Source organism: Pungitius pungitius, chromosome 1 (assembly GCF_949316345.1).
Source record: "Pungitius pungitius chromosome 1, fPunPun2.1, whole genome shotgun sequence".
NCBI lineage: Eukaryota > Metazoa > Chordata > Actinopteri > Perciformes > Gasterosteidae > Pungitius > Pungitius pungitius.
In genome coordinates this window covers 1974392-1991147 of record NC_084900.1, presented here as the reverse complement: position 1 = coordinate 1991147, position 16756 = coordinate 1974392, and the positions used below count along the sequence as shown (strand labels likewise).

Genomic DNA, 16756 nt, shown 5'->3' with positions numbered 1-16756 from the left:
ATTATTTTATTACATGGCTGGATTAATGGTCCGGATCAATGTGTCATTTATTTCTCATAATGTATCAAGTAAAACAAACTACTTTTTTTTAAATCTAATGCATCTCATCTTGAACGTTGAACTTTATATTCATAATATTAAAACGACTACCTTTTATTCTGGAACACCAACGTGCCGCGTCGGTCTTTGCGTGATGACGTCACTTCCAGTTGTACAATGAGGAAGCCGGTGCCCTGTTGTGATATTTGAGGAAATCAATTCTCGGCGAAGTTCACTTGCAAAAGTTGGATAAAAACAAAAAATAATTCAGATTTCGGGGGTAAGAATGGAGGTAAGAGTAGTCGGTACTAGTTTTGACTTAAATAAAACAATCCTCTTTCTCTTCATACGTAATGATTAATTGTAACGGACGATTTTGTGGGGGGCAACAGCCGGACATGTTTGATTTGCGTCCCATTTAATAAATCGGCTAATTCAAAGCCATCTTTAAAGGTCGAGTCAAACGTATTGTTCCTGGTGTTGGTGTCATGTGTTTAAAGCCACTACTCGGAAACAACCGACGCGAGTCGTAACGGTCGTTCAGATCTAAAAGTCATGGTCCTCCGTTTCACTAAACCCTTGAAAATAAGGTAAAGTAAGACGTTAAAAGGTAGCATCCATGTCGGCACTTTGCTCACGACTTTACCGAATAGTTTGTGGGGGGAGTAATTGTGTGCTGAAGCTACAGCTGAAGCTACAACAATCTATTGAAGCACAATGTGTCGATGGATTAAAACCGTTAAACACAGAAGGCTTCCCGTTGGCGCTGTAAAAAATAAAGTCAGGATTCATCGATCGTGGTTTGGTCATGTGACCAAAACATATTTGAGACACCCGTGTTGTGGGTTTTTGGATCCTCCATTAGTTGTTACCATGGTAACAGCTACACATACGGTCCAACACACACACACATATATATCAATGATATATTCCACTGATGATCAATCTTGATTTATGATCAATGTGTGTCACCAAGAGGCCAAAGCAAACAACCATAACCCCCCCCCCCCCTACCAAAAAAACTAATGTCAATCGTAGGTTTCTAATTTATCTAAAGGGAATTCGGTGGTTTCTGAATTATTACCTAATACTTTAGTCCTTTGTAGAAAACCCCCCCTGATGGAATACATTTGTGTCAAATCAAATCACCCAAATTAATGGGGATTAGTTTAATCCAATCATAGAATATCTGGATTTTTGGGCAAAAACGGATACCTTCAAGGTACATGCCAGAGAGAGAAAGGCTCAAAAGCTTTTGTTGAAATAAAAACAGCTACTGTGCAAAGAAGGTTATTGTATCTCAGCATTGTTGCCAAATATTTTAAATATAACACTGTGTGGAAATATCTTCAGCCCATTAACACGTTCGTACTGCTCCACCTTGTGATTTGTCACCAGACGTTTGTCTTGTATTAAAGTGCATTTTAAAAAAAACCTCTAAAAACAAAAACAATAGCCCTTTATTTACTTTGTAGCTCCTGTCATTCGACATCCGGCGTCGAACCCCCCCCCCCCCTCCCCGTTCCACAATCCGTTTTTCCCGGATCGATTGAGCAGCCTGGTCCCGAGCCACCGCCGCACGAAGCGGATTCCGCTCCGCGTTCCTCCCCCCTGTCAGAAAACCCGGGGAACCGACACCCTCGCGCGCCTCTCTGTGTGTGTGTCTGTGTGTCCGTGTGTGTGTTGTATTTTTTCATTTCCTCCCGAGCAGCTTAAAGACAACGTGTAGCCGCAGCTGCTGTCGGGTTTCCTACGTTTGAGGGGAACCGACAGATAGACAGAGGGGGGGTCGTCTAAGCTAGCAGAAGCTAAACCGCGTTAGCACGGGTAGAGCGAGAAAAGACTGCCGACAGCCACGTCCGCCCTCCCCCCTCTCTCTCCCTCCCTCCCTCCTTGGTGGCTAAGCGGTTGGCAGACGGGGGGGGGGGGGGGGGGGCTATTTCTGGCCCCCGTCTGCTCGCGCACACATGCTCCCGTAGTGAGTCGGGTGAGACCGGCCCAACATCTGTGCCAAAGCTGTCCACATTTTGTTAGTTTGTCCGTTTCGGCTTTTCCGAGCCGTCCCTAAACGCCTTTTTACCCCACGTTTGTTTTTCACACAAACACCGCGGGGTGAACCGACAGGGAGGGGGGGGCAACAATATCGTTTAATTGCGCAACATCTCGTTGGATCGTAAAGGGAGGGAGGAAGGGGGGGGGGGGTTATAGCTAACAAATGAGCCCCGGCTGAAAATATGGACCTGAATTTTTATTCGGACTTAACGGACGGAACCGGGCCGCACGACGGGGACCCGCAGTTCTTGGACCCGCAGTCGTTCAACGGATTCGACACTGACAGCAAGGTGACTCCCGTCTTATGAATGGGCCGCAACGTCATCGCACGCCAACGGACGCGGTGCTGCTAATTCCGACGCGCTAATGTGTGCCCCGAACGCACCTCCGCGTGGCCCGGTTTGGGTTATTGTTGGTTTTGGTTGTTGCTGCTGCTTCCGGCCCGGTGTTCACGGCATAATGTTCAATCATCTTGTGTTCTATCTCGTGTTTCAGTTCCCCGGAGGCAGCGACAACTACCTGACCATCTCTGGGTCCGGCCACCCCTTCCTCTCCTCTTCAGAGGTAGGCCTTCACATCTGGACTCACACAGCTGGTCGAGCATCCTCCTCCCGACAGCCTTTTCTATTATTATTGTTATTATTATTATTCATCGCTGTGATGCGTAAAAGTCACAGAGCCTAACGTGTCGCCCTTGAATTGGGCACTTAATACTTCATTTGAATCCCAAATTAAACGTCTAAAGCTTCATATTATCATTGATTAGTGTTTTTTTTTCTTTCTCTCACACAAAACAATATTTTATTTGAAAAAGGGTGTTTAACAAAACAACAATTCTCAATATTGCATTTCATGATTTCTTACAGCTCTCTATTGTTGTACAAAACAGGCTCCCTGTATAACTTGGTGAATACCACCAGTACACAGTAAAAGATGTGTGTTACCCCCCCCCCCCCCCCCCCAGACCTTCCACACCCCCAGCCTCGGCGATGAGGAGTTCGAGATACCTCCCATCTCGCTGGACCCGGACTCGGCCCTCACCGTGTCCGACGTGGTGTCCCACTTCGGCGAGCTGTCGGAGGCGGGCCCCTCCGGCGACAGGGTGGCGCCCGGCAACGCCGTGGTGGAAGGGGACGACCCGTCCTTCGCCTCCACCTTCGTCAACCCGCCCTCGCAGGGGCTGGAGCACCTGAGCCTGGGCGCCATCGCCCAGTCGGGGGGCGGCGCCCTGCTGGGCTCGTCGCTGGGAATGGTGAGGAGCGACTCCGCGGCGCCCGCTCATCGGAGCGGCGGGTCAAAACGCGCTCACTCTGTCGTGTTGCCCCCCCCCCCTCCTCCTCCCCCCCTCCGCAGGATCTCGGCCACCCGATGGGCTCCCAGTTCAGCGGCTCGTCCCCGGTGACCATCGACGTCCCGCTGGGGGACATGAGCCAGGGCCTGCTGGGGTCCAGCCAGCTGACCACCATCGACCAGTCGGAGCTCAGCGCCCAGCTGGGGCTGGGCCTGGGGGGCGGGGCCATGCTGCAGCGGCCCGAGTCGCCCGACAACCCGCTGTCGGCCACGGCGTCGCCCACCAGCTCGCTGCAGGACGACGACATGGACGACTTCAGGAGGGTGAGTTTGTAAAATGACGGAATTGGTGTCGTTTTAACCGTTGAATTCGTGGAAAATGAAAAAAAAACAAAGACTCCTCAGAACATTCAGATCTTCCTGCTTTTGTTCATTCAGAGCGTCCTGGTGGAGTCCCCGGTGTCCCTCGCCGTCTCCCCCGGCGTCATCTCCCTCGACCCCTCCCTCTCCGAGTCCCATCTCGCCGCCGCCACCTCCGGGGCCTCCCCCGCCGCGCGGCGGAAAGGAGCCGCCGGGGGGGCGAAGAAGGGGAGGAAGGCGAAAGACCCCAACGAGCCCCAGAAGCCCGTGTCGGCCTACGCTCTGTTCTTCAGGGACACGCAGGCCGCCATTAAGGGGCAGAACCCCAACGCCACGTTTGGAGAGGTGTCGAAGATCGTGGCGTCCATGTGGGACAGCCTGGGGGAGGAGCAGAAGCAGGTACCGAGAGGAACCCAGCCGGGTGGAAACGGGCTCGTGGTCGCGTCAGAGCCGCAAATCCTGATATTTTTTTATTTTTTTTATTGTCTGCAGGTCTACAAGAGGAAAAACGAGGCGGCTAAGAAGGAGTACCTGAAGGCGCTGGCGGAGTACAGAGCCGGACGCAGTTCTCAGGTGAGCGGCGTGTAGGCGGGTCTTAATCCTCTGGTGTTTGTGATTGGTTGGATCATTTTGGAGGATGAGTTTAAGTCAAATGAATTAAACTCTCTAAACATAATCTACATCCCTTTTAATAAATGTCTTTGTGTGTCCAACCGTCCTCTCTTTAGGTCCCCATCGAGGTCATGGACACCTCCCCGTCGCCTCCGTCGCCCCCACCTTCGGCCGCAGCCGCCGCCGCCGCCATGGCCTCCGCATCCGCCTTCGCCGCTCGCTCCACCAGGTCGCAGCAATACAACCCGGAGGAGAACACCATCACCAACATCTGCACCTCCAACATCATCCTGGACCTCCCGCAGGTCACCACGCGCTCGCGGACCGGCGCCACCAAACCCCAACCTCCGGCCCCCGCCCCGCCCAACCCGCCCACCGTCGCCAAGATCATCATCAAGCAGACGCAGCTTCCCTCCGGCGCCGTGACGGTCACGGCGATCAACGCCGCCTCCTCGCCGCGCCAGCCGCCGCCGCTGCAGCAGATGCAGAGCACCTCCCTCCCGCCGCGGCTGCAGCAGATGGTGCACGCCCAGGCCCCGCCCCCTCTGCAGGCCAAACCGCGGGGGGGCGGCGGCGGAGCCGGGGGCGGCGCTGTCGCGGCTCCCCCGCCGCTGCAGATCAAGGTGGTTGCGTCGTCGCGGCAGAAGGACCCGAGAGCGGCGGTCATCGTGACGCCGGCCGCCGCGGCGTCCGCCATGGAGGTGGGGCGGGCGGCCGACGCAGAGGAGGAGGAGGAGGCGGCGGCGGAGGAGGCGGAGGAAGGGGTAAGGCGGGGAATCGGACGCGTACCTCTGCAGAGGGCGGGTTTCGAACCTACGACTTTAAATCCACGTCTTGTCTCCCAGATGGAGGTCGAGGTGAACGTCGCCGCCGTGCCGAGCGCGGCCCCCGGCGCCGGTGCCGGGGGCCGCAACATCTGCGTCCGAGCCGGCTGCACGAGGCCGGCGGTGGAGAGCCAGGACTGGGACATGGAGTACTGCAGCAACGAGTGTGTCGCCACACACTGCAGGTGGGGGGGCTTTCTAATTTAATCATTTTCAACCCTTCAATTATTTTAAATTAAATTGCCTTCAATTTTTCACAATTTATCAACAATGTAATGAAGCACAGTGACATTAACGTGGAATACACCTGTATGTTAGAATCACCTGGAACACTAGTGTATCCCGATCAGAACGTGGATACTGTCAATCAAGCAGCAGCAGTTATTTGGGCACATCCTGTCGGAGTACATTGTAAATAACCTCGTTGTTTTACGGCGTCTCCTCCACAGAGATGTGTTCATGGCGTGGTGCGCCATCCGAGGGCAGAACTCCACCACCGTCACATAAGGGACGAGGACGGGGGGGGCGAAGGAAAGTACTTGAAAATCACTCAAGGGTTTTTTTTTTTTGTCTCTGATCAACACAAACGACTCTGCGGCAGGAAAGAAAATAACATCAACTGAACAACTGTGTCACTGGGGACCGGGAAGACGGATGAATGATATAAACAAAGCAGAGAGAAGAAGCTTCCAATCGACCTTCTGTTGTGAATCTGAAATATGGGCTTGATAGAAAAGAACATTTTATACAGGCGTGTTTTTGATTGTTTTGTCTGTGCAGGCAGGGGAATCATTGAGTTTTTTTTTTTTTTTATTAATTTCAAAAAAATTCCACGTCACGTTGTGTTCTTCCTTTCACCGTCGCATGGAGGATGGATCCATCAGGAGATCTGCGAAGCGTTTAAGTCTGTCGGTGTCTCCTCTGAAGATCTAACTAACAAATGAGCGACTTCTGGACAAAGCACAAACCATCGCAGCCGAAACTCAAAGGTGAAACGTGTCTAGCGCCATGCAGGAGGTTTAAATTCACACTTTGTAAACCTGTGCTACGGTTCAGCTGACAGATCAAAGGAGAGCTTTTTAAACATGTGGTGCGTATTTTCTCTCATGGGGGGGGGATTACTTGTGGTTGAATTTTGTGTCGGAAAAAGTGTTGAAAATAAACAGACCAGCTCTGAAAAACACTACTCTAACTGGGAAGAGATTAATATACAAAAAGCTTTATCACAGCTGTTTAATTTATTGTTGTTTTAAGGTATGTTGCATAATAAACAAACTGGTTGCTTCCAACAAATACAAAAAGTTCTCAAGTCAGTTGAAATATTACAATGAACTGGTCTGGTTAATTGTATCCTGGAAATGTTTTTAATGGTGAAAAATAAAATATTTTATCTATAATATACATTTGGTGAAAACATTGTATACTATTTACTTTTGAATTTAGGAAACATTGTTTCTGTAATTAATATGGAACAGAAATATGCAGTTTAGAAAGAAAAGGCCGGAAATGAAAAAATAAACTTTTAATGGAAAGTTGTCCCCCCCCCAAAAAAGAAAAAAGATCTTGCACGCGTGGGACCTGAACGCTGCAGTTTCTCTCGCGAGATTAACGCCAAGAGAAGAGTTTGATGACGGTGGCGGGAAAACCCGTCATGGCGGGAAAACGCAGCGTGGTCAACACGAGGCAGGGGGCGCTGCTGCGCGCAACGTCCCAACGCTTCACCGAACCGACAACACTGGATCAACAAAGCGGCCAAAACCAGCAGGACGAGAACTCACCAGAAGTTTAAACCGTGTTTTTTTTTATGATGTTTTATTAAGAGTCGCAGCAGGAGCTTGAGCTCGGCGCCATTGTTTGTGTTTGCATTAGTTAGTTAATTGCAAAAGCTGCGATGTGGAGAGGCGGAGGGGGGGAGGGAGAGGCGAAGGAGGCACCGGAGAAAGGAAAGGAGGAGGGACCCAGGACTTAATTATAACCGATTGGTTTGTGCGTTGTGAGTCTGACTCAAAGCCAAAATTACATTACATTTTAATTATTAATCATTTTAACCGAGTGACTTGCTTGAGGTTTTTTTTTATTTTTTGGAGTGGCTTTTCTTCTTCTTTTCTTTCTTGACTCCTTGCATCGTTACTAAAGGCCTCCGTGGTGATATCCGGGAAGCAGCAGCACCGTGGGACTGCTAGCGGCTCGTGGATCTCGTCAGGCGTGGAAGGAAAGTGCGTTATTGTTAGTGGGCGCTCATCATCATCATCATCATCACCCTCTTCTTCCGGCCTGCTGAGAAGCGAAGCCGGGAGCTGGAGTTTGCCACGGAGGACTCGCCATGGCGGTAAACCTGGACAAGGAAGCCTACTACCGACGGATCAAGAGATTTTACGGCAACTGGAAGGTAAACAAAAAAAATGAGCTAAAGCCGCGCGGCGCCGTTGTTCGCTCGGTTGACTTTAACGTGGGGAAGTGTCCGGTGGAGCACAACGTTACCGACGGCTAAGTTAGCCGCGGGTTTTTTTTTTTTAGGGGCAAGCGAGTTGACCGTTGTCTGTTTCGGGTGTTAACGTTCCCCCCCCCCCCCGGGCCGCGGTTAGCACGGTGGTACCCGCTTTGCCCGTCCCTACCGCGGCGTCCCACCGTAACGCGCAAGCTAACTTACGTTAGCACACTCTTGATTTTCACCACGTTAGCTTGGCGTGCTAGCTTGTAAGTTTGCCACCGCGCTAACTCACTCGCCGAGCCGCTAAAATGAACGCGTGCGGTCCGATTGGTGCGCCGCGTTGCGGTGACCGCGGACACGAAGCCCACCTCGTAGCCGTGCGTGACATTTCTCCGCCGGGCGCCCGCGCGTTGTGTTTAAATGACAGTTTTGCCTTCCTGACGTTAGCCACGGGCTAACGTTAGCCGGCTAATTAGCATGAGTAACGCCGTCGTCTCGGTGACATGTGCAGAACGCCTGCAGCCTCGGGGAAGGACTTTCTTTAAAATTCCTACATGTTTATGAGTGTGTAACGTGACCTTACGGCGTGTGCTCAAGCTACTGCACGCATTGTAACGTGCTTTGGTTTAGCTTCCACTCGATTACTGCAGCCCGATTATGTAAATGGGTCCATTACGGAACGCTTAAACATTTAACAGCATCATCCTCGGGCTGGAAGTATCTCTCTCTGCTGTATCATCAGGTGCTGATGTTGCTGATCGAGTCCCGTCTGTGAGAAACCTACTTTTCACTGATGCTAACCTAGCTAGCCACCTGGCTGCACTGTGCAGGGTGATCCATGTAACCACTAAAACCGGCACTCTTTGTCTACCAGAGATAAATCCCCCGGGAGGAAAGAGGAACCCCGCTAGTATCATCTTCAAAATCCATGTCCTCCTCGTCGTGCACGACATTAAATAATGTATGCTTGCATCCTTCTTTGTGTTTGTTTTTCTCCCAGAAAGGAGAAGATGAGTTCGGTAAAGTTGACGCCATCGTGGTGTCCGTGGGAGTGGACGAAGAAATTGTGTACGCCAAATCCACGGCCATACAGGTAAGAGCACACTGAGGGCTCCATAGGCATCGAAGGGCAGCACTGTTATGAATTCTGCTCATCAGTTTAAAAAGTAAACGTAATAGTCATTTTCCAGGCACTATTCCGAAAACAGTTATTTTGCACACGTTATGATGACATTATCTTAAGGAGCCTTTTGAGGAAGCTGCACCGGCACCTTTTGCCTCCATCCTTTCTCAGCTTTTGCGCTTTCCCCCCCCCCCCCACCCCCTTTACCGCCTCCTTCTGTTCCCCCTCAGACGTGGCTGTTTGGCTACGAGTTGACGGACACCATCATGGTCTTTTGCGACACCAAAATTATTTTCCTCGCCAGCAAGAAGAAGGTGGATTTCCTCAAACAGGTTGCTATCACTAAAGGCAACGAGAACGCCAACGGCGTGCCGCCCATCACCCTGCTCACCAGAGAAAAGGTAACCTGCGTAACGACTCGGAGGTAATGGCCGAATACGCACACTCTGTCTCTGTGTCTCGTACAACTATCTGCACGTTACTTTTTGAAAATATGAGGCTGTTTTGGGGCGACTCTGGTGTTGAGATTCTTACACGTTGCCGTTCGGGTCCCTCAGAATGAAAGCAACAAGGCCAACTTTGACAAGATGATCGAGGCGATCAGAGGCAGCAAGCAGGGCAAGACGGTGGGCTTCTTCAGCAAAGACAAGTTCCCCGGAGACTACATGAAGAGCTGGAACGACACCATCACCGCCGAGGGGCTGGAGAAGGTACGACGCCGCCAAAGCGCTGCTGCAAGTTGCGCTGCTGCAAGTTGCGCTGCTGCAAGTTGCGCTTTTGTGTGACTTGTTCTTTGAGCTTGTGGTCGTTGCCCCCCCCCTCCCCCCGGCCTGCAGGTGGACATCAGCGCTGTGGTCGCGTACACGATGGCGGTGAAGGAGGACGGCGAGCTGGCGCTGATGAAGAAGGCCGCCGCCATCACCAGCGAGGTTTACTCAAAGTTCTTCAAGGAGCGCGTCATGGAGATCGTCGATGCAGATGAGGTGAGGAGGAGGAACAGGGCTTTCCTTGGACTGATGGATTTATTTTAGGGGGGGCGGGGGGGGGGTCAAGTTTTCCTGGACTATTCCTAGAGAGCGACCTGTGTTTTTAACCCGGGGGGGGGGGTTCACTTTTAGAACAACTCGCACTTTAAAAAGATGTCCAGAATGTCATTGTGGGGCAAACAATAAGAAGCTTTACTCCCGTCTTGTGCGCCCCCCCCCCCCCCCCCCCCCTCCTAAAACAGAAAGTGCGCCACAGTAAACTGGCCGAGTCGGTGGAGAAGGCCATCGAGGAGAAGAAGTACCTGGGGGGTGCGGATCCTTCCACGGTGGAGATGTGTTACCCCCCCATCATCCAGAGCGGCGGCAACTACAGCCTGAAGTTCAGCGTCGTCAGGTAGCTTCACGTCACCGACGGCTCACGGAAACGCAGCCGATCGCTCGTCCTCATCATCATGGTGGGAAATGCTTTTTAAAAAAAGGAGAAACCCCCCCTTTTCTCCTGCAGCGACAAGAACCACATGCACTTCGGTGCCATCACGTGCGCTATGGGGATCCGCTACAAGTCGTACTGCTCCAACCTGGTGCGCACCCTCATGGTGGACCCCCCCCAGGAGATGCAGGACAACTACAACTTCCTGCTGCAGGTGGAAGAGGAGCTGCTGAAACATCTCAAACACGGTGGGTTCACGGGCATGCCGAGAGCGTGGGACATTTGAGTACTAGTAACAGTTGAAACCTTTTTTCTATGTATACACGCACACATATTGTGATGTTTTATAAAAGTTTCTTTTTTGCAGGTGTGAAAATCAGCGACGCCTACAACGCCGTTCAGGATTACGTGAAGGAGAAGTCGGACCTCGTATCAAAGCTGACCAAAAACCTCGGGTAGATGCAGCTTCTTTTTTATTTTTTATCTGTCCATCTTTACACACACGTCTCAGCTTTTTGTGTTTTTTTTCTTTCGTTGAAGCTTTGCGATGGGAATTGAGTTCAGGGAAGGCTCCTTGGTGCTGAACGTTAAAAACCAGTACAAACTTAAAAAAGGTGAGTTGGGCACATTCGGCTTTGCTTTGTCCTCCGATGAGAGACTTTCCTCACTGAGCGTCTCCTTCAGGCATGGTGCTGAGCATCAGCTTGGGCTTCGCTGACCTCGTCAATAAAGAGGCCAAGAAGGACGAGCAGAAGAAGTACGCCCTGTTCGTCGGCGACACGATACAGATCAATGAGGTGAGATCGGCTTCCCGCGGTCGCCGCGGCGACGCCGTGACCTCGCGACCAATGGCGAGTCACAGAAATGACCTGTGGCGTTGTTTTGTGCTGCAGGAAGACGCAGCGACGATACTCACACCTGTGAAGAAAAAGATAAAGAACGTGGGGATCTTCCTGAAGGTACTTTCTATTTTTATAACTTTTATCCAACTAAACAGGAAACGTGTCTCCTATTGAACAGGTGTTTTCGCTTTGCTGTAGATTCACATTTACTCATTTTAACAATATCTACATGTCGTTACTCTTCTAAAGCGTTATAACTTTACACCACTATAACAAACACCACAAGATGGCAGCAGTTCCATTTAAAGCAGTGATTCTCCTAGTGGGTCCTGGACCCGTTTTTAATGTGTCGCGAGACTAAAAAAAAAAAAATCACAAAAAAATTCATCCTGTGATTTTATTTTGAAGGGTCTTTTTTAATGCAGCTCGTCCCAAGTTTTCAGCAGCGTGTGACAGGTTGGGTCAAACCATTCTGATATGGGGGAGACTTTGGGTTTTTAGGATAATTAAACATAAAATTCAACTTATGAACTTGATTTTGAATAAATTTGAGAAGTTGAGAATGTTCCTGGATTTGGGTCGCAGCTTGTCATTAAGGGGGGGGGGGGCTGGGTCCTGGAGCCAGAACCAGATGAGAACCACTGCTTTAAAGCACTCGCTCGATTCTCTTCTGCAGTAACGGTTTGTATAATGTCACACAATAAAAGCCTGGTTACATGATGGATACCCGGGCTTTTACTTTGAAACGTACAGGGATTCTAATGCAAAGGAACGAGCGTCTCTGCGTCTTAAAGCCTTCGTCCGTCCTTTTCTCCTCAGAACGACGACGAGGACGACGAGGAGGAGGACGGGGACGACGCGGAGGAGCTGCTGGGGAAGGGCGCCCGCAGCGCCGCCCTGCTGGCGGACAGAACCAGAGTAAGCGTGCGGGGGCCTTAGCGGTCGGATACGCGGTTTGTTTTTTGTTTATTTGGCACCTTGAACGTGTTGGTAACTAAGAGTGTGAATGTTTTTGTGCTCTACCAGCTACTCGGGAAGGTAAGTACTCAATGTTTCCTTCTCCATCGGCTTCTTTTGTAAGAATCCGCTTAACGATCGGGAGAAACTTAGCGCCTTTTTTTCTTTTATGTGCGTTTTTTTATTATTTTTGACCATCCAAAGCCGTGTTACACATGTCCGCATTCTGCATGTGTTGTTTTCCTCCCCCCCCATCCTCTCCCGTATACAAGTTAATGGGTGGGCTCTGCTGTGTGTGTGCGATGGCTCATTTGTGTCCGTCCTGCCTCAGAACGAGCTGACGGCGGAGGAGAAGAGGCGGGCCCACCAGAAGGAGCTGGCCAATCATCTGAACGAAGAGGCCAAGCGGCGCCTGACGGAGCGGCAAGGAGAGCAGCAGATTCAGAAGTGAGTGGAAGGTTCATCATTGAGGGGGGAAAGGGGTCATTTTACCATGATGTCATCATTTGTTGATGAGTTCCTGTTTCTTCTTCATCATCATCATCATCATCATCATCATCGTCGTCTCCTCCAGGGCCAGAAAATCCAACGTGTCCTATAAGAATGTGTCTCAGATGCCGCGAGAGAAGGACATCCGAGAAATGAAGATCTTCATCGATAAGAAGTACGAGACGGTCGTCATGCCCGTGTTTGGCATCGCCACGCCGTTCCACATCGCCACCATCAAGGTAATGCCGGCGCTGCCTCCCTCGCCGCCTGGTTCCCCCGGTGGCGTTCCCTCATGGTTTCCTTCTGCCGTTGTTTTGTAGAACATCAGTATGTCGGTAGAGGGCGACTACACCTACCTGAGGATCAACTTCTACGTGCCCGGCAGCTCCCTAGGGCGCCAGGAGGGAAACATCTTCCCCAACCCCGACGCCACCTTCGTCAAAGAAATGTGAGTCCGAGCCGCCCGCCGAGTGTCAGCAGAACATCTGTCCCTCCCTCGCGTCACGCTCCTCCTCCTCCTCCTCAGCACGTACCGGGCCTCCAACCTCAAGACCCCCGGCGACCCGTCGGTGCCCTCCACCAACCTGCAGAACGCCTTCCGCATCATCAAGGAGGTGCAGAAGCGCTACAAGACGCGGGAGGCGGAGGAGAAGGAGAAGGAGGGCATCGTCAAGCAGGACTCGCTGGTCATCAACCTGAACCGCAGCAACCCCAAGCTCAAGGACCTCTACATCCGGCCCAACATCGCCCAGAAGAGGATGCAGGGCTCCCTGGAGGCGCACACCAACGGTGGGACGCGGCGCCTCTCGGGGGGGGAAGTGATGCTCAGAGCTCCACACGGTTTTCATTGGAACCTTTTCCCTTTCCCCCCCCCCCCCCCCCCCCCCTCACAGGTTTCCGCTTCACGTCGGTCCGCGGCGACAAGGTGGACATCCTCTACAACAACATCAAACACGCCATCTTCCAGCCGTGCGACGGCGAGATGATCATCGTGCTCCACTTCCACCTCAAGGTAGCTGCAGGAGAGGTTCTGGTGGAAGAAGGTCGCGCGGTGAAGTTCGGCTTTCAGGAGGTTTATTTGTATTTTTCTTCCCCAGAACGCCATCATGTTCGGCAAGCGGCGCCACACGGACGTCCAGTTCTACACGGAGGTCGGCGAGATCACCACCGACCTCGGCAAGCACCAGCACATGCACGACCGGGACGACCTGTACGCCGAGCAGATGGAGCGGGAGATGAGGCACAAGCTCAAGTCGGCCTTCAAGAACTTCATCGAGAAGGTGGAGACGCTGACCAAGGAGCAGCTGGAGTTCGAGGTTCCGTTCAGAGACCTCGGGTGAGTGGACCCGGCCGGATGCCGGTGTTGCGCAACGCGGGGCGCAAGCGGAGCGCTAAAGCCGGCGGCCTCTCGTTGTTGTTGTTGTTTACAGGTTCCAGGGCGCCCCCTACAGGAGCACCTGCCTGCTGCAGCCCACGTCCGGCTCCCTGGTGAACACCACCGAATGGGTGAGCGGCGCCCCCCCCCCCCCCCCCCCGCTCCAAACATCTGCCTCTATTCATTCTTCTTCTTCTTTGTTTCTTGGCGCCCAGCCGCCGTTCGTGGTGACTCTGGACGAGGTGGAGCTGGTCCACTTTGAGCGCGTGCAGTTCCACCTGAAGAACTTCGACGTGGTCATCGTCTACAAGGACTACAACAAGAAGGTCACCATGATCAACGCCGTGCCCGTCAACTCCCTCGACCCCATCAAGGAGTGGCTCAAGTGGGTTTTAACACACAAACTCGGATTTAATGGTCACCTGCGTCTCCTCGACTGTGTGTTCAACTCTCCTCCTCCTCCCCCCCCCCCCCCCCCTCAGCTCGTGTGACATCAAGTACACGGAGGGCGTCCAGTCCCTCAACTGGACCAAGATCATGAAGACCATCGTCGACGACCCGGAGGGCTTCTTCGAGCAGGGCGGCTGGTCCTTCTTGGACCCGGAGAGCGAGGTGCGTTCAGCGGGGGGGGGGGGGGGGGTCCGTGCCTCCTGTAGTTCCTTCCTGCGAGAGCCGTCGGTGACGTGTGCCGATGGTTGATTCTCCTCCTCTTCCTCCCCAGGGGAGCGGCGCGGAGGAAGACTCCGAGTCGGAAATGGAGGACGAGACCTTCAACCCGTCTGCAGATGAAGAGGAGCAGGAGGAGGAGGACAGCGACGAGGACTACGACTCGGACACGGAGGACTCGAGTGAGGCTCCTTTTTGTTTGGCCGCTGAGGCTTAAAGGAGGTGATTCTCACTCCTGCTCCTTTTCTGTAGATTACAGCGGCGAGTCGGAGGGCAGCGAGGAGGAGAGCGGCAAGGACTGGGACGAGCTGGAGGAGGAGGCCAGGAGAGGTTTGTGATGAAAACCGAAACAAGTCCCCCCCCCCCCCAGTGGCTAATGGTGTATCATGTGTTTTCTCTCCTTGCAGCTGACAGGGAGAGCCAGTACGTGGAGGACGACACCACCGCGGCCCCCGCCGCCAACAACAACAACAACAGCAGCAAGAAGAGGAAGGTCCGCCCTTCAGCCCCCAGCAGCGCGCCCAGCAAGAAGAAGAGACGCTCCTAAACACACACACACACACACACGCGTACTGCCAAACCTAGTCGACCCCTCCCTCGCCCCAAAATGGCTCTTCTGACTTGTATACTGAAGAAAACAACAACCCCCCCCCCCCCTCCAGCCGGACAGTCACACACACTGCAATCAATAGCCCCCCCCACCCACCCCTTCCTTCTCCATCCATCAGGGTTGTGTGTGTGTGTGTGTGCGTGTGTTTAAATGGATTTTTATTGCGAGCATTGTTGGGTTTTTTTGTTCTTTTGAGAGAAAAGTTTCTGATGGGAAAAAAAAAACTTAAAATATTCTGTTTTTGTATAAAAACTGAGACTTTACACCTCGTTGTCTTTGTTTCACGTCCCCTCGTCTTTTCCTCAGTGTTTGTTCCGTTGTAGTAATAAGATTGAACATATTCTCTTATTGAGGGGGGGGCAGATACATCTTCTGATTTCTTTTCTTTAAATGGGGTGTAAACTGTCACACACACATGCACGGACACACACACACACCGCCTCCCTCGTCCTCTGATCTTTTTGTTAATTCTGAGTAGGTTTGTTGTACTGTTGATTCTGAGAATGTTGTTTTTGTAATAAAATTAAAAGGAACTTAAGTTTGTTTTGAATGTTTTGTCCTGAGAGCTGCAGCGTGTCATCCTTAATTGTAAAGTAGCATCATATGTTGGCACACAAGTGTTCATAATTTAATACGAATTAGCATCTTACACAGAACAGAAAAAATGTAATAACCGAAAACATTATTTTATAATCTTAAACAGATACTAACCTTGTGTCCATGTCACCGGGTGTTAAACTAATAAAACCGTAAGCCTTTCACTGTTTTAATTTCTTTTTACAGGTCTTTTAACGTCTTTTAGTTTTCCTCCCGCCTCTAACTGCAAACTTCAAAATAAATGTGCAACAGGAAATGAACAGACTGCCGTAACAAAGAAATGTCTTACTCCACAGATTTTGAGGAATTTAAGCAGGAGTCGTCACACCACTTTATTAAAGAGTAAAATCAGTCCTTTACAAACTTCATGTTAACATGATTTAACTTGTCAAAGTGGTTTTATCTATAATAAAGGAGTTGTCTAAATGCCTGAGGTGAGAGAATTTATTTACTGCAGCTTTCTTTTATTTATCTGCTGTAATATGGAGCAAAATCCAGTTTGGATCCTTTGAAAAGGACAGTTGAATGTGACCCTTGAAGGCATCATTTTCAAACCCTCCTCACCCACATTTCTCTTTGGCCAATGCAGGTGCATTTTATTTGTGCAGCACATTTAAACAACAACCTTCAAACTGCTTCATATAAAACCATTAAAGCATCCAACATGAAGCAGGGAGATTTAATACCAGGACACTGATTAAAACACTAAAGCCTTAGACCAACGTTTTATTCATTCAATGTTTTAACGATCAGGGATTCAGGAGGGAGACGCATTTCAGGTTTGGTTCTGTTGACCTTTAACCTCCTGCCTGTCGACGGAAAAAGAGACCTGACCTTTGTTCTGCTAGTAGACCGCACCTACCTGAGGCGAAATGACATCACGGGAAGGAGGCTGCCGCACCTCACTGTGAAACCCTTGTGGGGGGGTAAGTAGTAGTCTCATGTAGTAGCTTAGTTCACACGGCTCTAGACGTCCAAGGTAAGGAGAGAATCTGGTTGAAATGAGGCCTGATTTCAACCGGCCGAAAAGTGCGTGAAACATCAAAGTACTAGAAGAAGGTAATTTTCTTGTG

The 16756-nt window shown here is 51.2% G+C and overlaps 2 protein-coding genes across 4 annotated transcripts; both read left to right on the top strand.

Annotated features, from left to right (window-relative positions):
• Positions 1–209: 209 nt before the first annotated feature.
• Positions 210–6606, top strand: tox4b (TOX high mobility group box family member 4 b). Of its 2 annotated transcripts, none has more exons than XM_037479895.2 (9): positions 210–331; positions 2587–2655; positions 3056–3343; positions 3445–3705; positions 3820–4140; positions 4234–4314; positions 4470–5117; positions 5199–5362; positions 5627–6606. In XM_037479895.2, exons 1-9 carry the CDS (start codon positions 326–328, stop codon positions 5682–5684), a joined length of 1896 nt encoding a protein of 631 aa, XP_037335792.2. In that variant the 5' UTR covers positions 210–325; the 3' UTR covers positions 5685–6606. The 2 variants fall into 2 exon arrangements, with proteins under 2 accessions (XP_037335792.2, XP_037335791.2); XM_037479894.2 differs by lacking the exon at positions 210–331 and adding an exon at positions 1575–2381.
• Positions 6607–6913: 307 nt separating this feature from the next.
• On the top strand, positions 6914–15624 carry supt16h (SPT16 homolog, facilitates chromatin remodeling subunit). Of its 2 annotated transcripts, XM_062559387.1 has the most exons (25): positions 6914–7170; positions 7314–7566; positions 8609–8701; positions 8962–9132; positions 9289–9441; positions 9568–9714; positions 9960–10111; positions 10223–10395; positions 10515–10602; positions 10688–10761; positions 10832–10944; positions 11041–11106; positions 11809–11907; positions 12278–12393; positions 12521–12674; positions 12756–12883; positions 12962–13224; positions 13329–13447; positions 13533–13771; positions 13866–13941; positions 14026–14195; positions 14293–14422; positions 14532–14658; positions 14729–14806; positions 14884–15624. In XM_062559387.1, exons 2-25 carry the CDS (start codon positions 7501–7503, stop codon positions 15021–15023), a joined length of 3135 nt encoding a protein of 1044 aa, XP_062415371.1. In that variant the 5' UTR covers positions 6914–7170; positions 7314–7500; the 3' UTR covers positions 15024–15624. The 2 variants fall into 2 exon arrangements, with proteins under 2 accessions (XP_062415371.1, XP_037335750.2); XM_037479853.2 differs by having other exon boundaries at positions 6914–7566.
• The last annotated feature ends 1132 nt before the right edge of the window (positions 15625–16756 follow it).